This window comes from Ylistrum balloti, unplaced genomic scaffold, assembly GCF_031769215.1.
Source record: "Ylistrum balloti isolate Yb309-2 unplaced genomic scaffold, AGI_CSIRO_Ybal_v1 Utg370386, whole genome shotgun sequence".
In the NCBI taxonomy this organism is placed as follows: domain Eukaryota; kingdom Metazoa; phylum Mollusca; class Bivalvia; order Pectinida; family Pectinidae; genus Ylistrum; species Ylistrum balloti.
In genome coordinates, this window is record NW_026782268.1 from 1,825,404 (window position 1) to 1,848,515 (window position 23,112).

Below are 23,112 nucleotides of genomic sequence, written 5' to 3' on the forward strand. Positions count from 1 at the left end.
GTTTTTATGTACTATTGGTTGTATGCAGTGTGTAGAGAGTAAAGATCTAATTGTGGTTATTATTGATTTGTAGAACAGATTAATAGGAATGAAAGTGCAGTTCAAAACTGTACTCCACGTACCTCTGCATCATATGTAGGGTGAGCTATGTTATACATATACAATGTACTGAATATGTATCTTCTTAAAATAACGTAATTAAGGAGCTTGATATACCATAACACTGTAAAGATAAGTATAAGTTCAATATTTAGATGATTATCATTAGTGTAATTAGATTTGACACTAATACATAAATATAATGACACAATTATAACAATAATATTGAAAACACTCGTTAATAAACTGAACAAGGTTACATGAAAAACATCTTGAGGAAATCCGAATCGAAAACGAAAGTGAAAATAGTTCTAATTTAGGAAACATAATAAGATAAAATCAAACACGGTAAGAGTCTTGAAATGTAAGATATTCTGGGGAAAACATCAACACTCAATATGAGGTTTGATTATATACCTTACAAATTATGTGTCAGTCCTAATCACGATTGTTGACCATGTAAGTATTTAATCAAAAGACAATTGTTCTTACTAATCTAGAAAGAAATTCGTTCATCACCGTTTACAGGAAGTGAAGAACGATAACTCCAGATGTAAAGAAAAAACACTTCTTCCGAAATGTTACTGAAAAATATCTGAATGTATTCTCATCGCTCTCTAAGACGCATCGTCAACATCTTTCATCACATTAACCCTACAACCAGATCCCTCATGGCCTCTTCAAATGAATGTTCAGCCGGAATCATAGGTAACACTTTGTTTGTTTGTTTTTTTTAAATCCATTTAACCCTTAGTCCGGCGATGTGTGATCAGGTTGAAAACATAAACCTTCTCCCATATGTATGCAGTTGATCATATATTCATACGGTGTCTGTTAAAACTTTTTAGTCGTGTTGGACCTTCTTCCACATCGTTAGAGTAGGCACAATCCCTCATATTGGACAAAGGCCCTGCATTATGGTATTACATGTAATTACTGCATTGAGTAATATATTGTGTGTATACTTGGATAAGAAATATCTTTTTTAATGTAGCTTTGCACTAAATATCAAGATGACCATTTATATCACTGACTAGCTACAGCACTGACCTGATGTTGCTGTGATAATGATACTCTCACCTATTTTTCTACTACTCAATCATCCTGTATACTGCTGGCTATCAAACAGAAGAGGAAACAACTCCATTGGCTCTTCTACCTAGATCCATCACCTTCATTAACTTTTTATTTGCATTTGGTACAAAATAAATAAAACCTTATAAATCAGGATTTAATGAAAAGTTTAATCATTACACATAAATAAAACTAAACCTGGTGTCTTTCCCGTTTTGAAAAACCCATATATTCAAAATAGGCCATTGGGTCGTCTTCAGATATAAATTCTACACCTGCATTTACATCTTTAAATTTATATGGACTTGATTCATATTTTTATTTCATTTCAGTCATTGGAGATGAAATATTGAAAGGACAGACTGCAGACACCAACTCTCACTTTATTTGTGAACATTTATTTTCCTGGGGAGTAAAGGTCAAACGTGTAAGTAAAAAACATAAAGAATATAGGCTCTAAATTATAAATTTCATTTGCTTAGTTAATTCGATTTTGAAATGCATGCAATAGAATATCATATTATGGCTTATACATATATTTTATAACCTTCTTACTATGTACATATACAGATACAATGTGTTTTGGTGACGCTAGACCAGCTTGGTTTGGAGTAGCTAGTCAAATGATACAATATATGTCTGCTTCAGCAAATTTTCTTTAGGAAAATGTTATTCTTAAAAATGCTGCTGGGCAATGTATGCATTTTCATGACAATTTAAATGGGACACCAGGATGTAGCACCTTGATCTCATTTTCAAAAATTAGATTGTTCCTTGCCGTTTTTTCTGAACATCTTCCACCAGCATTTTGGATACAGTGGTTTTCTTTCTGACCATCCTGCCAGTTTTTCATACTTGCCAACCCTCCCGATTTAGGCAGGAGCCTCCCGATTTTTCACCCCGTCTCCCGACTCCCGATCGTGAGTCATAAAACAGCAATATCTCCCGATTTTGGGGAATCCCTCCCGCTTCTTTGAGAAAACTCCCAATTCTAACCAATAAGAATCGACTTGGAGTTCCTGATGACGTCATACGATAATTTTGGTTGATAGAAATATTGCTGAAGTCTGTAGAATTAACCCATTTTGTAAACCTGGCATACCAACTTACGCTATGCTTGAGTAGACCTCTTTCTCTGTATCTTTATTTTATCGTAAACACTAGATTGCTTGTTTTGGTTAGCATTCTGCCCTTTCTTTCAAATCCTAGTCTGAACATAGTCATTGTCATATCTATCTTTTAATAATGACAAACAGTTGCCAGTGAAAGAGAGATAAAATTAGAAATTACTTTTTTTAAACGATCAGGAAAACAATTCTTTGTCTGCCCATTCTTTCTGAAATATAACTTCACTTTTCAGATATCTATTGTTGGTGATGACATTGAAACAATAGCAAAAGAAATAACAGATTTCTCTCTGAAATTTACTCATGTGATCACAACAGGGGGTATAGGACCTACTCATGATGATGTCACATTTGAGGGTATGTATATTATACAAAGTTTGATTTTAAGGTGCTAATGTAATGGTAGTAATATTTTTTCCTAGCTTATCTTTTTAATGAAATTATCCTCTTTCTGCCTCTGCTTTTGATAAAATTATTTTTTCTGCCTCTCATTTTAATGAAATTATCCTCTTTCTGCCTTACTTTTGAATGAATTTATCCTCTGACTAAATTAATATTTTTTATAACAAAATTTGAAACAGTCTAGATCATTGTCCAAAAATAAACAAAATGGTTTTTTTATCATGATTATTACTTTTATACAGGCGTGGCTCAGGCCTTTGGAGACAAGCTTTCCCCTAACCCTGATATTGTTAAATTGTGCAAAGAATATTTTGGGCCTGATAACATGTCTTCCCCTATGATGAAGTTAGCGATGGTGAGTTAAGAATGACATGTTATATATACAGTGGGCAATTCAGATATTAAGACATTTGATAAATCATTTTAGGAAATCTTGGATCTATATCATGTTATTATCTTCTTTAGCTTAGGAAAATGCAGAAATTTAGTAATGTTGATATTGTGAAATGGGTATACTTAAAACAGGATCTGGTAACATGATCTAGGAAATTGTAGATCAGCGCAACACTTGACATAAATGCAATCTTGCTTTCCTTTCTTTCCTGTGTGCTGTGTCTGTTAACAATTTTTTGGGGTTTTTTTTAGTAATTTTTTTTTCAAAGATTTTTAATACATATACATCACACAGATCAACAACCATACACCACACATTCACTCAAGTGGAATCATCATCATCATCGTCATCATCATCATCATCATCATCATCATCATCATCATCATCATCATCATCATCATCATCATCATCATCATCATCGTCATTGTCATCGTCATCGTCATCATCATCATCATCGTCATCATCATCATCATCATCATCCATTCATCATCATCCATTCATAGATGCACATACATCATCTTACATGTATATCATCATCATCATCATCCTCATACATATCATCACCATACATGTATACATGCACATACATCATCATACATATAATGTCTCCTTAAACATGTATTTCATCATCATCATACATACATGTATGTCTACATTTTTTTTGTACTCTGCTGATGCTCATCTACACAGGTTTCATCTTATAACCTTGGTTGTTTAGAGTGGGGTTCAACCCTGAAAAAACAAAAGTCCTGTTATAGTTTTGAACTTGCCTTGACTTTGGGGATATTTCTGTTCTGTAAGGTTCCAAGTACTGCCAGATTGGTCTATGGTATCAGCAAAAAAACAGGGGAGAAGAATAAGTTTCCAACAGTGGTGATGAAGAATGTGTGTGTTTTCCCCGGAGTTCCGTCAATTTTAGAGCGATCCTTCGTCACTCTGGAGGTAAACCTAAAGAAAACTTGGCAATATTAATGCCTCTATTGAATTATAACAAATGTGCTTCAAGCTACATCTAACAAGTGTATCAGTGTCACATTTTCTTGTAATAACACATTAGTGGCAAATACAAACATACGTGAATGAGAATTGTAATTACTATCAGTTGCTTGATGTTACTTTAATCATCGCTGGTACATTACAGGACCTGTTTAAGAACTCTGCTGGAAAGCGTTACACAGAGGAGATTTATGTGGACAAGGATGAGGTGTCCATCACGTCGGTGCTCAATGACTTCAATGACAAGCATAGAAAGGAGATAATTCTTGGCTCTTACCCTGATTTCACAAACAGGTAGAGATACTTGATAACTGTATTGAATCTGTGATTCTTATTCCAAACCTCATTTAGAAGGAAAACACATTTTAGGATAAAATTGTTTGATCTGTCATTCACTCACTACGTATTACATACTCTATATCTACATGTGGATTGTTATTTGTAACAATCAGGATGTGTACAGGTAGATACAATTTTTTAACTATTAGTAGAGCTATGAGCTCACACTCATTTGGTAATATTTTACCACTGAAAGCATGATTTTTTTAAAGTTTCTTTTCAGTATTAAAGAAGACCTCTAATCACTTGAATATAAGATAATCAGTTTGTAGTAACAGTGAAAGAAAATGACTTTATAACTGTTTTATTTGTTTTTAAAATACCAGGGATTTCTGGTTTAGTTTTGGCCCATTGTGGGTTCTTTTTCACAATATCATTGTTGCTTCTTGATTGCATATACAGTCAAACTTTGATGAATCGATCTTCGATGATTCGATATTCTCGCTGTGTCGATATTTTTACTTGGCCCCGACTATTTTCCTTATATATTTCTACTTAACTCACTACTCATGAATCGATCATTTATGTTTCGATATTCTCGGTGTTTCGATAATTTTCTACAGTACAAGTCATATAAATTCGTTCAAAATCACCATGAATAAATCGACCAAAAAAATTTACCTGTGGTCACTGTGCTCGATGGTCAGTCGACCGAAACAAATTCACACCTGTAGCGAGACCCTCCAGCGTTAATCTTTTGTTTACCGTTACGGTCGATCAGGACAATGGCATTTTACCACCTCTTGTATACAATTAGTCAATGACCAATAATTAGTTTGAACAGTAACGCCCTAGATACAGTCCGAGATTTTCTCCAGCAGACTGGCATCGGGAATAATACAGACTCAGCCGCCTCACAGTTTGCCGACGTCAGTTATTCCATCCAACAGTATTTCCTCCTCGAGAGAAAACAGTGTACCCTGAGTGAGTTCTTTGGAACTGTTTCTAAGTGTGACTGATTAATGTGTTATTTGTGTTTTAGTGCTAATGGTGATAGTGTTTAAGAGTACTAAATAACTGACAGTGCCAATTTCGTGCTTTTCGTGACATGTGATTTTTCTGTTCCGTAAAATACATTTACCCATTTCGTCATTTACGTGTGATACTTCATTGCCATGTACTTCGAATGTTTCATGTTATTTATTGTTGTTTGGTCGTAATAAAATTCAATTTAACTGTTTTTGATTGTTGAGTCTTTATTTAAATCATTAATACACACATAATTGTTATCTTTTGTCTAAAACATAATGAAAAAAACTTTTAAATACGGACCCCTATTACGTGGACCAGCTATTTGACTGAACTATTTTTGTATCGAAGTCCCGATGTATCAATATTTTTATGACGGTCCCTTGAATATCGAATTATCGAAGTTTGACTGTATTTAAAAAGGCAAAGTAAGGCTGTAGGTGTTTGTTAATATGTGGAGGCACAATAAAAGCTTACAACCCACATAGGTCTTACCTCAAAGATACCTTGGTCCAATAATACATCTAGAGACCATCAACATAGGATTTTGTAGTGCATGAAGATAAAAGATGAGCTAGGTTTTGTGTATTCAAGCATGATTGCATCTTCATGTGTCTCCATTTATTTTAGAAAGCTTATGTATCAGGTTGTCATCAATTCTTCAAAAGATTAAGTTGAAATTTATCAAATTCTGCCATTGTAGCATTGTAATCTTCATATGACTAAATCTTTGTTTTCTTCAAGTTTCGAAATTTGTAGAGAAAAACACTGAACTATTGAACAACTAGTTTTAATCATTGTACTTTATACAACCATTCTGAAGTATTGGAGTGAATTTGAATTGTACTCACTAACAAACTTTATCTGATATATGATTCCAGGTATTACAAAGTGAAGTTGACATTGGAGGCAAAAGAAGCAGGCATTCTAAGACAAGCCAAGCAAAATCTTATAGATAAACTTCCCAAAGGTAAGTTACTTTTGAAGTTGTAAGTAAGAAACAAAGTGTTGGAATATGTACAATTTCAGTGTTTTTTCTTTAGCATTATCAAAATTTGGTGAGTGTTTTAACTGTATTATCAATCAGTGCTACTGGTTGAGAGAAGACTTGAAACTACAGAGAATATGGTCAAACACAATGATTTTATAGTTACAGAGTAACTGCAAAAACCTGTGAGTTAATTGCTGAAATGTACATAGCAATTAATAAACACTAAGAGTTAGGAGCAACTGGCCAAGCAACATTAATAGCTACATAGCAGCTGATAAACACCATGGGGTGAACTGACAGCAAGTGTCCAGAGACAATTGGTTGTAACAAAGCCAGTGAAAAACACCATGAACTTGTGGCAACTGGTCAAACACCACTGGTTATTACATAGTGACTGACCAAACACCATGAGTTTGTGGCAACTGGCTAAACACCACTGTGTGCTACATGGTGACTAGCCAAACACCATAAATTGGTGGCAACTAGTCAAACATCATTGGTTGTTACATGGTAACTGGCCAAACACCATGAGCTGATGGCAACTGACCAAACACAATGAGCTGGTGGCAACTGGCCAAACACCACTGGTTGTTACAGAGTAACTGACCAACCACGATGAGATTGTGGCAACTGGCCAAACACCACTGTGTGTTATTTGGCAACTGGCCAAACAATACAAGTTGATGGCAACTAGTCAAACACAAATATTTCTTACATGGCAACTGGCCAAACACCATGAGCTGGTGGGAACTAGTCAAACACCAAGAGTTGTTACATGGCAATTGGCCAAACACTATAAGCTGGTCGGAACTAGTCAAACACCAAGATTTCTTACATGGCAACTGGCCAAACACCATGAGCTAGTGCGAACTAGTCAAACACCACGAGCTGGTGGCAACTGGTCAAACAGCATGAGCTGGTGGCAACTTGTCAAACACCATTGGTTATTAAAAGAGTAACTTATAAACACTATGTTTTTTTTTGGTTATTCGAAAAATGCAGGTGGCAGGTAAAACAAATTCGGGTAAAACAATCACTCTGGACAAAATATCAGGCAATGTCATTCGCAAATAACAAGTAAACACATTTATATTAACAAGCCAGTGCTTTTATTCTGACTATATGAATGTTAATGAGTTCACCTATCTTTTTATTCTAAACAACATACAGTGTACTTGAATATATGTTTTTACACATTAACCCAAGGAAAATGTCAAACTTCAATGTCATTACACTGGGGATCCAGCGGTCATATTAATGTAAATATTTGAAATAACATGAATTACCAGTATAAAAGCATGTATTAAACAAACTACCATAATGTTAAACACATTCTGTTCTCTCCTTCTCAGGTAGCTGGAAACAGTTTTGCGTTTTTCCTGAAATTATTAGTTTTGTTTGAGATATACAGGTATAGCAGTTTAGTTATGAAAAATACACCATTACATGTATATATATTTATAAACTACATAACAATTGCATTAAAGGTAGAGAGATAAAATTTATCTAAATCAAAACTTTCCTCTGATTTCTGACATGTTATTGCCATGGTTACCAACTGAAAAAATACTAAAATGCAAAAATGCTGCTAATTTCAACCAAACACTACAACTTTGTAGAAGAAATTTATTTCTGAACACCTGTCTTAAAATCATCAATACTGTCATGGTAACAAACTGCTTACATTTCAGCAAATTCCAACTTGGAAATCCTTCACAACATGACCACATGTAAACACTTTGAAAATTTCGCTTCCTGTAAAGCTAGTTTTTGGTTTTTAGACACAGATCTGAAAATCCCCAAATAGTAATCTCCAACACAAAACTAAAATATTATTCTGGAAAAACGGAAACCACTCATTGTCAATTTTAACATGACACGACCAATTTTAGCAAGGATTTATTTTCTAAATTTCAATGAAAACCTTTATAATGGGGTAATCTATTCAACAAAACTATCACCCATGGCAACACAGAGAAACTATGTACTGCTTCCTCAGTCTTTAGATTTCCTGTCCATCTTATATTTTTTCCGTTCTCGTGGCCTGAAGTGCCTTGTGAAATATAGGGATACCACGGTTTCCAGCATCTGTCAACATTTTCTACAATATGCTACTAGTCATGAACCACTGATGATATTTTGACCTAATTTGGTCAGAAGCATCCTTAGGATAATCAGTTTTGTATAAGATTTTGGATCTCGACCCCTTGGAGCCAGAGGAACAGGGCCCAATAGGGAAAAATCTATCAGTTTCTTTTAAATCTATCTTATTCTTCAGGAATGTTTAACATATTGTCCAAATTTGGTGTGAAGCATGCTTAGGTAAAGGGAAGTCAGTTTTGAATAAAGTTTGGATTTCCACTCTCTGGGGCCAGATTAGTGGGGCCCAACAGGGAAAGTCTAACCCCAAGTAGATTTTGTTTATTTTCATATCATTGCTTTGCACTATCAGCCATTAATCTGGATCTTTGTCTTGAAACAGTTGTGATCCCCACCACTGAACAACTACAGCATTGCTGAGCATAAGGAGAATAAACACAATCATCACTGATCATTTGTCCTGGGGTCTGGTTCCACCCCAGCACAGATTAATCTTTGAAGCCATTGAGATTATCATACCATAACTTAATAGCATTGCTGGACATCAAGAGATCAACAACTGATCTCTGTCCGCAACCCTAGGGAATTTGAAGCTGTATCTGTGTAGTGAGGCTCATCAGGGGAAATATTTCCCTTCTAAAGAAATCTAAAGTTTTGCATTTTTGACTTAAATATCCAGTGAGTGATACATGCCCTCTGGGCATCTTTGAAACAGTTGAAATCCCCTGCCCGTAATCACATGCAGAATTGTGCATCAAGAGATAAACACCTTTACAATGTTACAACTGTTAGGTGTGGCCCTACCCTTCTGGACTTAATTTCTGGGTTATATCCTAGAAACAGTTGGAATCCCTCCCAAGAACATACCAAATTGCTTGGCATCAAGAAATAAACACATTCATAATGTCAGAATTGACCTTTGGGTGTGGCACACCTCTACGAACATTATTTCTAGGTCATATTTTTGACATAATTGGAATTCCAACTAGATAACCATTTAAACTCTTTTTGGGAATGAAAAGAGAAATAAGATATAAAACTTCACCTATTTGGTTAAGCCTGATCTCAGCTTTGATTTGGAAGTATTTGAAATATCCAATCTATAGGCATGTTTACTGTTGCTTGGCTTTCAAAATCCAGGTGAGCAATAAGGCCCTATGGGCCTCTTGTTTTCCTCTTCCTTTCTTGTATATATGAATTGTATTTTCCAAACCTTAATCTAAACTCTTCAAAAACATACAAACTTCAGTTTGTTTGGTTGTGAAAAAGTATCAGAAACGTATGGGTAATTTTCTAGGTTAAACACATTGCCAGTATCAATTTTCAAACCCATTCTTTGTCATTGATGTGTAGATACGTTTATTGTGATCAGTTAATGAAGTTATATGCTTTATTTGGTTTTGTTTCAGTCCAGTTCCAAATATTACATTGTAGTAGTCCAGTTCCAAATATTACATTGTAGTAGTCCAGTTCTAAATATTACATTGTAGTAGTCCAGTTCCAAATATTACATTGTAGTAGTCCAGTTCCAAATATTACATTGTAGTAGTCCAGTTCCAAATATTACATTGTAGTAGTCCAGTTCCAAATATTACATTGTAGTAGTCCAGTTCCAAATATTACATTGTAGTAGTCTAGTTCAAAATATTACATTTTAGTAGTCCAGTTCAAAATATTACATTGTAGTAGTCTAGTTCAAAATATTACATTGTAGTAGTCTAGTTCAAAATATTACATTTTAGTAGTCCAGTTCAAAATATTACATTGTAGTAGTCTAGTTCAAAATATTACATTGTAGTAGTCCAGTTCAAAATATTACATTGTAGTAGTCCAGTTCCAAATATTACATTGTAGTAGTCCAGTTCCAAATATCACATTGTAGTAATCTAGTTTCAAATATTACATTGTAGTAGTCTAGTTCAAAATATTACATTGTAGTAGTCCAGTTCCAAATATTACATTGTAGTAGTCTAGTTCAAAATATTACATTGTAGTAGTCCAGTTCCAAATATTACATTGTAGTAGTCCAGTTCCAAATATCACATTGTAGTAATCTAGTTTCAAATATTACATTGTAGTAATCTAGTTTCAAATATCAAATTGTAGTAGTCCAGTTCCAAATATCACTTTGTAGTAATCTAGTTCAAAATATTACATTGTAGTAGTCCAGTTTAATATATTACATTGTAGTAGTCCAGTTCCAAATAATATATTGTAGTAGTCCAGTTCCAAATAATATATTGTAGTAGTCTAGTTCCAAACATTACATTGTAGTAGTCCAGTTCAAAATATTACATTGTAGTAGTCCAGTTCCAAATCATATATTGTAGTAGTCTAGTTCCAAATATTACATTGTAGTAGTCCAGTTCCAAATAATATATTGTAGTAGTCTAGTTCCAAATATTACATTGTAATAGGCCAGTTCAAAATATTAATTGTAGTAATCCAGTTCCAAATATTACATTGTAATAGACCAGTTCCAAATATTACATTGTAGTAATCTAGTTTCAAATATCACATTGTAGTAGTCCAGTGCCAAATATTACATTGTAGTAGTTCAGTTTCAAATACCCAGACAAATTACTTGAGTTCTCTGAGGAAACTCAAACTTTACTCATTGTTGTTTTATAAGGAGTACATGATCAAATGTCGAGATCTCTTCTACTTTAAATAGACAATTTGTTTCTTCAGTTAGCACAGTTCTTACTCAAAGAATTCAGTGCAGACTTCAGATTTAAGACAGTGCTCTCTTAGTGATTTTGCTTGCTTTTTGATGTGAAAGTTAAAAATTAAAGTCGCTGATTCTATAAATAGAAAATTTGTACCAAGTTTTTTACGAGTACCTGTCCATCATGTGTTTGTCACTGAAACAGCTAGATCGACTAGAACTGTCATTTGCAATCATATACAGGATGATTTTAAGATTGAAAAAATAAAAAGACATCCTCATGGATTTAAATAATCATACTTTTAAATATGAATCACAATTATATTTGAACTTTTCATTTTTGCTTTGAAAGCCATAATGGAAGTTTACAATGGGCTGTTGCATCTTGGGATCGATAGATAGTTGGATCAATTTCTAGAATGACCGTCATGCTTGTTTACATTAAGAATGGCGTTGTGTAACTTACAAGAAATAATGAGACTATAAGAATTTTGTCAGCGTGCCAAGGCCTTAGCACCTTTGCCAATATTTAACAGTACGGACACTGATGGTTCCCAAGCCAAACAAGTTCAAAAATTGTTTTTTTTTATGTTTTCGCAACACATCAATATAAGGTATGTAAATGGTGGGTCTGATCTTGTCATGGCTGAGGGGTAGGTCCCAATAGGAAAAATCCATCAATTTCTTAAAAATATATCTTGTTCTTTAGGAATTGCGGGATATTGTTCATATTTTGCTCTGAAGCATGCTTGGGTGAAGAGAAATCAGTTTTTAAAAGATGTGGGTCTCAGGGCCCCCTGGGGCCAAAGGGACAGAGCCAAATAGAGAAGATCTATCAATTCCTGTTAAATCTATCTTGTTCTTTATCAAATACAGTATATTGTCTTAAAATTGATGTAAAACATGCTTCGGTGAAGGTAAATCAGTTTTGTATAAATGGTTGGACTGGCCCCTAGGGCCAAAAGGGCAGAGCCCAATAGGGAAAATCCTTCTGTTTCTTTAAAGTCCATCTTGTTCTTTAGGAAACGCATGATATTGTCCAAATATTGATGTGAAGCAGATTATATTATTAAAGCCATTGATATCACTATCCCATAACTAAATAGCATTGCTGACATCAAAAGATCAACAACTGATCTGTGTCCCCATTTCACAGGGAATGTGAAGCTGTATCTGTGGAGTGAGGCTCATGAGGGGAAATATTTTCCTTCTTAAGAAATGTAAAGTTTTGCATTATTTACTTAGATATCCAGGTGAGCGATACAGGTTAGATACATCATTGTACTGTTACCATAGAAACATGTACACACAGAAACACTCATACAAAATGTACCTTTTGTACCTGATGGGAATGATACCCTGGCCTGATGTGACTCATAAGACAGCGACAATATCACATTTACCTGTATTTCAAGTGGCCTCAGATTTGGCCTCTAATGTATAGGTAGAGTCTATCTGTGCCCACCTGTGTACACTGTAAATGTGTAGCACTGCATACGTCTTTTATCTTGAGTTAGCCTGGATTTGCAGTCATTATTCTAACATGATATCATCATAACAATGTCAGAAGCATTGCTGGCAGGTAAATTGTTTATTTTATGTATTAATTGTATAAATGCCAACTTCAGTCTTTTTTTTCTCAGAATGTTAAAACCAGATCAGAATTTGTAAAATATGAATATATTAATCCGTATGCTTATTAAAACCTCTCATATTATATTGATATCGTATCCATATTCAAGTTTCTATTTAATATTGACATTAGATATTCATGTTATCACAAACTCACTCAAAATATACTGAAGAAAACGCAGATAATTGATCTGATTCATCAAAGTTGTTTGTTTGCATTCAGGCGTGAAAACCAAATGGTACTCGCATTAGATAGGGGACCTGTAATATAATATCTCGAATGAGATCCTCCATACACACTATGAAACTCAATGAACTTGTATACGTGTCTGATGCATAGGTTTTCAATACGAGTGGAATGTATTCCTCATACCAGTAATATCATGTACTTAACATTAACATTTGTTGACCTGAATAAAAATGTTGCAAAAAAACGGGGAAGGGGTATACGTAATGTTAGGTTTACTTATTAGGTAAAATAAGGTTATTTTCTACCAAGCTGAATATATAGTGTTTGTCATATATGTGTTTGTTTGACAAATAAACATAAGTTTAATATTTTTCATCATTGCAGTAGACATTGTATATCTTTGTCAATTTGTAAGAATGGCGTTTGACCTTGAAACTTAAAGAATATAGAGTTTTGCGATTTGTGTATTTTTCATGTCTATGGCAGATTTTCTTTCAATTTCTGTTCTCTAGGTTCGGTGGTGAACTTTGACATGGATGTGGTTGCTTATGCAGCAGAAAGAGTCTATAGTGTTCTCCAATCTCACACAGTAGACGCACAATTCCGAGATAAACTTCAACATTCCATCGGCATAATTGAACAAAGTCTAGGAAGATATAGGTAATTTAAAGGACCTTATTTTGTTTGTAGCTTGTCAATGTGATCATCATTCTGAAACAGTACAATTTAATATAGTTCTGCCAGAAGTCTTCAAATTAGTACAAAAATCAGAGATAATTTATTTTCTGTGAGAAGTAGAAAAATGGGATCCAACAGCATTTTAGCATGTTTTCGGTATGTAGTGTTTCTTGGTTTTGACTTCATTATAAGATAAAAAAAAATTATCTTTATTCAAAAACTGAACCAATCTGGAAAAATATTGTCCTGAAAATATTGCATACATTTGAGTTACATTGAATTAAGGGTTTTACATTGGTGTTGTATTCAAGAATTTTCTAGTCATTTTGATTAAATCGCTTGAAATGTAGAACAAGTGACATATTTCGGAACAAAGATATCTGTAAAGATGTAAATTACATCCAAATTAAATTTCCTGAACTTGACATCCTTTGTCTGATTTGTCGGGAAATTTTTAATTCATAATGTTACTGAATTGATTAGACTCTCATAATTCTCTTGTTTTTTCCTTTTTTCAGTTTAGAAAAAACTTGTATCGGATTCAACGGTGGTAAAGATTGCACGGCCGTATTATATTTATTTCATGCAGTCGTCAAAAGGTAAGATCTAGGATTTTAAGATGGATTTGAATATACATCGTATTTACAAGAAATAATATGATAAGAAAAAATGTTTATATTTTAATTATAGCTATGGGTGGCGAGTTCCTGAAGAATGAAACGTGTGTGAAAGATCTGAGTGTATGGTTTACCTCTACAATGAGTTTTAGCAAACATATCAGACATACTGTTTCTAAATCCATGCGATTGCTCGGTTTTATTAAACATTCATGTAAAAGTTTTACCCAAGTTAATGTTTTAAAATCTTTATACATTAGCCTTGTAAGGAGTTAGAATACTGTTGTCAGATTTGGTCACCACACCAAACTTCTTTAATTTAACAAATCAAAGCTGTTCAGCAAAAGTTTTTGAGATTTTTATGTTTTAAGGCACATGTTGACTTCAATTCATTGTCTTACGCTGAAACTTGTATTTTAATCTCCCCAGCTTGGAACATAGACGATTATTTTTTAAGACAATGTATTTCTTTTCAAATGTGTAAACAGTGTTTTTGATTGTCCATATTTAGTATAGCAAATGTGTTTTTTAGTACCTGGTCGTAATCTACGATCTACTCTTTCAATTCAATTTTACTGCCAGAGAAGTCATTTAAATGTTAGAAAATATAGTGTTTTAAACAGAACTTAGTCAAATTTTAACTCTCTTGGTCTTGTTTCAGACTGTGATATGTTTTATTTGTCTCTCACCGACTTTAAAGCACGACTCATGAATGCCCTTTACCTATAGTTCCATATTTTGTACATTTAATAGTTCTGTTTCATGTGACTGTGATATTTATATTTGTGTTCTATTTGTTATCCATTCTGTAAGTGGACCTCCGGGTCTGTAGAATTGGAAATTGAAATAAAAATTTAAAAAATAATATAAATTCAATAGACCAAAAATCACTTATAGATAATGTGTGGACGACAGTGTTTAATAGCAATCCATTTTTAGCACACCTGGTCCAAAGGACAAACTTTATACTGTACCTATGGGAAAAGATGGTTACCTATGGATACTTCTGTACAAATTCTACTCAGGATCTTTAAATTGTCTGCAATTTAATCTCAATGTATAAGTTATTCCCCCTTGATAATATTTTCCCCTGATTCTTCTAACATAGTCGCATACTAAATTCAAGTGCGTTCATGGTTTTGAAAACATGGATTTTAATGGAAAAAAAAGGGATCATCTTCATAGCTGTCGTAATTCCATTACACGGGCAGTTCTGTCCAAATGGGTCAAAATTTTTGTAATATTCTTTAAGAGTATTTTGTACCTATGTAGACTTTTATACATTTTACCATCTGATGTCTTTTAATTTCACAGAAAACATCCAGATCATACAGACAAATTGAAAGCACTTTATATAAGAAGTGGACAGCCCTTCCAAGAAGTGGAACAATTTATTGAGATGTCAAGCGACAGGTGAAAATGTTTCAGAGTTATAATTGTGTGATAGATATGTAATTCTTGTGTTTCAGTTTTAATTGCAATTGTCAGAAATATGAATATATATGAAATCTTTTTTTTTTTTTTAATAATCATAAATTTGTATCAACTAGAATTTATCTTTGCAAATTCTGATAATTTATTAATTTACTAATACTGTATGGTCAGTCTTTAGGTGACTTATGTGTGAAATCAACAAAACTGGCATGTTTCTAAAATATCCTGATTTTTTTTATCGTGAAATAGAGACAGCTTAATACTAAATTTCATATTGAACATGACAATTGTATGAAAGAATTGATTGATTATATTAAAAAAAATTGTAAAAAGATGCTAAATATTGATTTTGATGGAAAGTTTGTGTTATTTCCGATTTTCATTCTAACCAGGTACAATTTGGATAGAATTATCTTAAAAGGGAGAACTCAAGATTGTCTTCGTGAGCTAAGGCACAAACATTCAAACATCGAGGCGATTATTATGGGTACCAGAAATACTGACCCACGCGGAAGTAAGTGAACTCTACATATTATACATATAGTAAAGCTAAATTGACAACGATGAGGAAATGTCTGAGAGAAGTTAATGCAAAACTGAAAAATACATGTACTTTTAAGATACATGTATTCGATATGAATAAATTCCTTGTTATATGATTGATATAGTTTGACCTTTTTATTTAAATTTTAAATAGATTACAAATTTTTTTTTTTTGCTGAAAGAGAAGTGTTTCAAGGTGTTTTTGTTTGTTCTTGTCGTGGTGAATGTAAGAGTTTATTATGGCCATGTATGTAACAAAGGTCACTTTTCATTTTAATGTCTCTGCTAGAAATTGAACCCAGGACTTCTGGCTACTGGTATACTATGGCTAGTATTTACCAGGGTTACATAATCCCTCTTCAGGAAAGAATTTGTCCTCGCCTTTTCCAGGGGTTATAGTGATGCTTATTGGGCATGACCCAGTGTTATTTTTCATGGCAGGGGTTATCTCTTGCCTTAGTGATGCTTATTGGGCATGACCCAGTGTTATTTACTTGTACATTTTAGATATTTTTAGAAAAAAAACTTCATAGTGAAATTAGATGTTTACATATTTTGGTTTGTTATTTGTATGTGAAGGTGTTGCAAATTTTATGTCAACAAATATGTGACGGCTATTTGGTATATCATATATCAGTGTTGTTACCAGTGACTCTCAATCATCTTTAACATTATGACAACATGTAGACATCTTGATTATCCTGCCTGCATGGTGTTGGTGATATGTATGTCACAGATTTTGTTCAACCCTGTTAAACTAATAATGATATCCCAAATGGGTAATAAACATGGTGACAAAATACCTGTGTTACGTGTTTGTAATGTTCTCTCTGTCAATACAGTATGTGGTGTAGGTTTGCTTATTGCAACTTTCCTCAGCACAGCATTAATTCAATTTAAAAAAAATGTGACATTACCTATCCCAGAAATGGAGGGTTGTTAGGAATGTAACAGTATCTAAAAAAATTAGGGTGAAGAGAAATGCATCACTATCCCAGAAATGGAGGGTTATTAGGAATGTAACAGTATCCAAAAAAATTAGGGTTATCAAAAATGTGATACCTACTCTAAAAGAAGTAGGGTTGACAGAAATGTAAGTCTATCCTTAGTGAGATTTTTTTATAGAAAGGCAACACTAACTTAGCTTGACAAAAAAGTAACACTCTTAAGAAAGAGGGTTGAGAGAAATGTCTGACTGCTCCCAAAAGTGGGGTCGCCAGAAATTAAAAAAAAATAAAGTAACAAAATAAAAGTATTAACAGGTATAAAAATGTTTAACTGATATTGGTTAATGTGCTGATATGTATTCTTGTGTCTTTACTTGGTAAATTGTAGTGACATCCTGTTTTTTGATACAGGTCAATTGGAGGGATTTGCTTGGACTGACCCTGATTGGCCTAAGTTTATGAGAGTTAATCCAATATTGGACTGGTCCTACTCTGATGTGTGGTACTTTCTGCGGTCACTCTACATCGACTACTGCAGTCTATATGACCAAGGGTCAGTTAATACTCTATATTGAATTTACAAAGAAAATACATCTTCTTAGCAGAGTGGTCATTCATTAAAAAAACTCACAAATAGGATGTTTCGTTAATTAAGTGGTAATACAACTGCTTTTCACCTAGGCAAAAGCTTAAGTGTCATAGGTTTTTTCTGATACTCCAGTTCCCTCCCTTAGTAAGAGTTCTTGCGTGCTTCCATTTTTAACCAATAATTAGTAATAATTGATGATAAACTTTTGAGGCTGTACCGCACTTACTCAGCCTTGTGTATCTATGCTCTTTGTTTTTGTATTTGACAGGTACACTTCTCTGGGGAGCCAGGACAACACCCATCCAAACCCCATTCTACAGTACAGAGATGACAGGGGTGTAGTCTGCTATAGACCTGCGTACTTACTACAAGATGGCGATAGGGAGAGGGATGGTCGTAATACTTGACAAAAAATATTTTGAGATTCTTCTTACCATGGTCTTTCTTCACTGACTGCAGCATCTTTATAATCAGGATTTGTCCGTACCTTCAATATTGCAAGTCAGATGAAGCAGAAAGTATTTACACAGAATTCTGAAGTACAAGTTATTGAGATTATTTCAAACATTTAGACTCCGATATACAAATTGCAGATAAAGTATCCAGAGTTTACACAAGTTGCTATTTACAATATTTCTTTCACTCTTGTTGCTTATTTTTTCCAGAGGTTTGATGTGTAGTGAAATGTCAATGTTTTGTGTAACATGGGTGACACAATGGCCACTAGCCCTGCACCTTTGGGTCGCAGGTTCGAGGCCTATGTGTGTCAGTCACCAGGTACTAGCTGCAGGTCTTTTAACATTTTCTTATCGATAACAAAAGGCCAAGGGTGCTGATATTGCACTGCAGCATGCTGAGATAAAGGGATACCAGCTTTGTTCAAATGAATCACCTTGACCCTTCTCCAAGGTCACAGGGGTCATATGTAACTTCTTCTCAATAACCAGAACAGCAAATTTATGTATCATTGAAATCTAGTGTCTAGAAAAAGAAAAGACAAACAAAATGATACATTACTATGCTACGTATCTCCAATAGCTACAGAGTAGTAAGGATTTTTTCGTATGGTCTCTTTTTACCAATTTAGCTCATGAATTAGGATTAAAGGGACCGAGATCATTTGACGCGCAGGTTTCTTGAATAAAATTGCAATTCAAAATGAATTGAGTAGTTCGTGTTTCTGTGTTAATTACCAGAGGTGTAGCAAATATTTTTTAGGAGTGTATGCTTTCAAGAGAGGGTCCAGGCGCAGATCCCTGGTGGTTGGGTCGGGTTCTATGTGCAAAATAAAGTAAAAACAGTTCTAAGTAAAAATATCTCAATAGAATAAAGCTTAAGCATACAAGCTTACATTATTGCTACACCTCTGATTACTGAATAATAGAGTGATACTAGGATAGTCATAGTAACTCATGACGTCATAGTAACTTGTGACATAACCAGTACTATGATGTAATCACTTGCTATTGATGTCATAACCAATGAATTGTGATGTCATAATGAAGGCTAGAAATCCCACAAAAAATTCAAGGTGTCATGTGACACGTTGCTCGGAAGTAATGAATAATGATATGACATCAGAGATCCTTAAATGTCATGTGTTTGAAATCACAATGAACCATGCTTACCACCTCAACCATTCTTTCACTATGGCTATCAGAAACTGTACCAGCATCCAACATATACTATTTGTTTCAGCTGTTACTATGGAAATATCATTTATTTACAGTACTGTCATGACTGTAAACTCAATCTATGAGAAATTCACAAACATCATGTAGTGAAAAAAATCAAAATAGAGAATTTATTTAAAATTCAAAAAACTTTATTACCATGGATACTGGACATTAAACTATTCAAGTTACCCTGAAATTCAGTCTAAATACATTGTGATTGTTACTGAGCTATTTTCTATCTGTAACATACTTTAGAACAGTTTTCCAATCGATACCAATCCTTTGAAAACAGCTTAATTCTCACCAACAACTTGAATTACCTCCCATTAGGCAGATGAAATTGAAATGTAGTCGTCATGAACAAGTTTCAGTATGTTTTTCATACATTTAGAGCAATTATGAATGGAATTAAACTTAATCAAGTATAGGAAAGCACATTCGACGTAGATTTTATTTTTCATGTGCTATATGGTATCAGGATTGCATTTTACCTGAAATTATAGGACATGTTTGAGATATTCAAGTACATGTATAGCAGATTGGCTATGTAAAATACACCCTTACATGTATCTATATTTATAAACTACATAACAATTACATTAATGGTAGAGAAATAAAGATTTTGTAAACAAAAATTTGCTCTAATTTTGACTTTAGATTGCTATGGTTACCAACTCAAAAAAGGCTTAAGATACCAAAATATCACTAATTCCAACCCAAAACTTCTTGTGAGGAATTGATTTCTAAACACATATTCAAAAGTTAACGAAACTGTCATCGTAACAGAGTTTCATCAAATTCCAACCCGGAACAGCTTTACAACATGGCCACTGTTCCACATCCTATGAAGTCAGTGTTTGGTGTGTAGACTCAGATTCGAGACTGCCCAAATAGTCATCTCGAATAAAATACAAAAATATTATTCTGAAAAATATGAAGCCCCACATTTTCCACTTCAAAATGACCTGACCAATTTTAGCAAGGATTTATTTTTCATAAAAACCTTAATTATGGGGTAATCTAATGAATAAAAATATCACCCATGGCCACACCAAGAAATTGTGCACTTCTACCAAAAACCCAGGAGGCCGATATTAGGCCTAATGCATGGTGGTATGAAGAGCTACTAAATTTATTCAGATAAATGACCTTGATCCACATTCAAGGTCACAGGGCTTAAAAGGTCTTAATTTTTTTAACGACTTAATAATAACAAAGGACCCACAATACTGAAATTGACCTTGTAGTATACAGTGACAAACTTATTGGGTTTCAGCATTACAAAAATGGAATGACAATGACCTATTGTAATAAAAAAAAAATTAATCATCAGAACTCTCAGGGTGCTGATATTGGGCATGTAGCATGCTGGGATACATGGTCAGAGAGGACAAATGTGTAGTATGATGTTTGAGGACTAAGATTTCAGTTTAACAGAAAATTATTTTATGAACCAATTAATTCTTTATTGTCTGCTAGAACAGGTGAGCAATTCAGGCCCATCAGGCCTGTTGATTATTTTTCCTTTTAGAATATTCTGAATCTGAACTATTCATACTTCTGCTGTTATAAGCTGGCATGGTCCGAACGCTGTTCGACCATAAGGCCGAGACCCAATAGGAAAATTATCTCAGAAAGATTTGTCATATTTGAAGTTTTGTTGAATGATTAATAGTTGAACTAGCGAATGAAAGAATTAAAGGGTTTAGAGCTACACAGTAAGAATGGTTATGTCGAACTAGGGGTTTATAGTTACACTGTAAGACAGTCTATGTCGAGCTAGGGTTGTAAACTTACACTGTAAGACTGTCTATGTCGAGCTAGGGTTGTAGACTTACATTGTAAGACTGGCTATGTCGAACTAGGGGTTTATAGTTACACTGTAAGACTGTCTATGTCGAGCTAGGGTTGTAGACTTACATTGTAAGACTGTCTATGTCGAGCTAGGGTTGTAAACTTACATTGTAAGACTGGCTATGTCGAACTAGGGGTTTATAGTTACACTGTAAGACTGTCTATGTCGAGCTAGGGTTGTAGACTTACATTGTAAGAATGGATATGTCGAGCTAGAGGGTGTAGAGTTACACTGTAAGATTGGCTATGTCGAGCTAGAGGTGTAGACTTACATTGTAAGACTGGCTATGTCGAACTAGGGGTTTATAGTTACACTGTAAGACTGTCTATGTCGAGCTAGGGTGTAGAGTTACATTGTAAGAATGGATATGTCGAGCTAGAGGGTGTAGAGTTACACTGTAAGATTGGCTATGTCGAGCTTGGGGTGTAGAGTTACACTGTAAGACTGGCTATGTCGAGCTAGAGGTGTAGAGTTACATTGTACGACTGGTTATGTCGAGCTTGTGGTGTAGAGTTACACTGTACGACTGGTTATGTCGAGCTAGAGGTGTAGAGTTACACTGTACGACTGGTTATGTCGAGCTAGGGGGTGTCGAGTTACGCTTTAAGACTAACTATGTCGAGCTTGTGGTGTAGAGTTGCACTGTAAGACTGGCAAAATCGAGCTAGGAGTCTAGAGTTACATTGTAAGAGTAACTATGTCAAGCTAGAGGTGTAGAGTTACACTGTAAGAATGGATATGTCGAGCTAGAGGTGTAGAGTTACACTGTAAGACAGGCTGTGTCGAGCTAGAGGTGTAGAGTTACACTGTAAGACTGGTTAGGTCGAACTAGAGGTGTAGAGTTACATTGTAAGACAGGCTATGTTGAACTAGAGGTGTAGAGTTACGCTGTAAGACAGGCTATGTCGAACTAGGGATGTAGAGTTACGCTGTAAGACTGGCTATGTCGATGTCAACTTTATGACGAAGCATTAAGGGACAACATGTGGGTTATGATCGATTGGATACTACGCCAGTAATGGCTGTCACCGATCAGAAATTCCCTGACAGTGTTGGATTTTCATATTTATGTGTTGTTTATAGATCTATTTGTGTGTGTGTATCTGTGATTTCTTTTCATGTTCTGAAGTGATTTTTATATATTCCAAATTCTAATGGATTATATCAACAAGGTTTCGATATTGAGGGTAATAGAATAACACTAATTAATCTTTATGGGCCAAATAATGACAATCCAGATTATATAGTCATGGTTCTAATACTATAGAAAGTTTCGGATACAATAATGTGGTAGTTTTTTGTGATTGCAACCTCGTATTTAATGCTGATATGGATTATGATAACACAAATAGAAATTTTAATAACGCTACTGCTTAGTAAAGGGATTTGGAAATTAACGACAAATATAAATCCCGTTGATATTTATGGAGAGCTTCATTCAGATACTAAGAGATATGCTTGGCAAAGGAGAAACCCCTTAAAACAGGCCTGGTTAGAATTCATTCTTACTGTTGATTCTCTGTTATCTAGTGCTAGAAAAGCAACTATTGAACCTAGTTATAGATCATACCATTCAGCCACAGTTATAGCGTCACAGTTGGATGAATTTAAGGGGGGAAGGGGTGGGGATGAGGGGTGGGGTGGGGGTGTGTGGGGGTAGGGGCTTGATCCACATTCAAGGTCACAGGGCTTAAAAGGTCTTAATTTTTTTAACGACTTAATAATAACAAAGGACCCACAATACTGAAATTGACCTTGTAGTATACAGTGACAAACTTATGGGGTTTCAGCA

At 34.3% G+C, this 23,112-nt stretch overlaps 1 protein-coding gene across 2 annotated transcripts; it reads left to right on the top strand.

The window, feature by feature from the left end:
* The first annotated feature begins 673 nt into the window (after nucleotides 1-673).
* On the top strand, nucleotides 674-18,952 carry LOC132554182 (FAD synthase-like). 2 transcript variants are annotated; one of them, XM_060218481.1, is made up of 13 exons: nucleotides 674-807; nucleotides 1,506-1,600; nucleotides 2,534-2,657; nucleotides 2,945-3,057; nucleotides 3,898-4,038; nucleotides 4,238-4,386; nucleotides 6,282-6,370; nucleotides 13,494-13,641; nucleotides 14,178-14,258; nucleotides 15,591-15,689; nucleotides 16,103-16,224; nucleotides 17,612-17,753; nucleotides 18,058-18,952. In XM_060218481.1, exons 1-13 carry the CDS (start codon nucleotides 699-701, stop codon nucleotides 18,194-18,196), a joined length of 1,551 nt encoding a protein of 516 aa, XP_060074464.1. In that variant the 5' UTR covers nucleotides 674-698; the 3' UTR covers nucleotides 18,197-18,952. The 2 variants fall into 2 exon arrangements, with proteins under 2 accessions (XP_060074464.1, XP_060074465.1); XM_060218482.1 differs by lacking the exons at nucleotides 2,534-2,657; nucleotides 2,945-3,057.
* The last annotated feature ends 4,160 nt before the right edge of the window (nucleotides 18,953-23,112 follow it).

What these genes read in the sequence shown, in the direction of transcription:
- LOC132554182 (XM_060218481.1), top strand. Translation starts at nt 699, where the DNA reads ATGTATTCTCATCGCTCTCTAAGACGCATCGTCAACATCTTTCATCAC. An exon ending in TATAGATAAACTTCCCAAAG is followed by an intron (nt 6,371 to 13,493) that starts GTAAGTTACTTT and finishes TCTGTTCTCTAG; the next exon opens with GTTCGGTGGTGAACTTTGAC. An exon ending in CAAAGTCTAGGAAGATATAG is followed by an intron (nt 13,642 to 14,177) that starts GTAATTTAAAGG and finishes TCCTTTTTTCAG; the next exon opens with TTTAGAAAAAACTTGTATCG.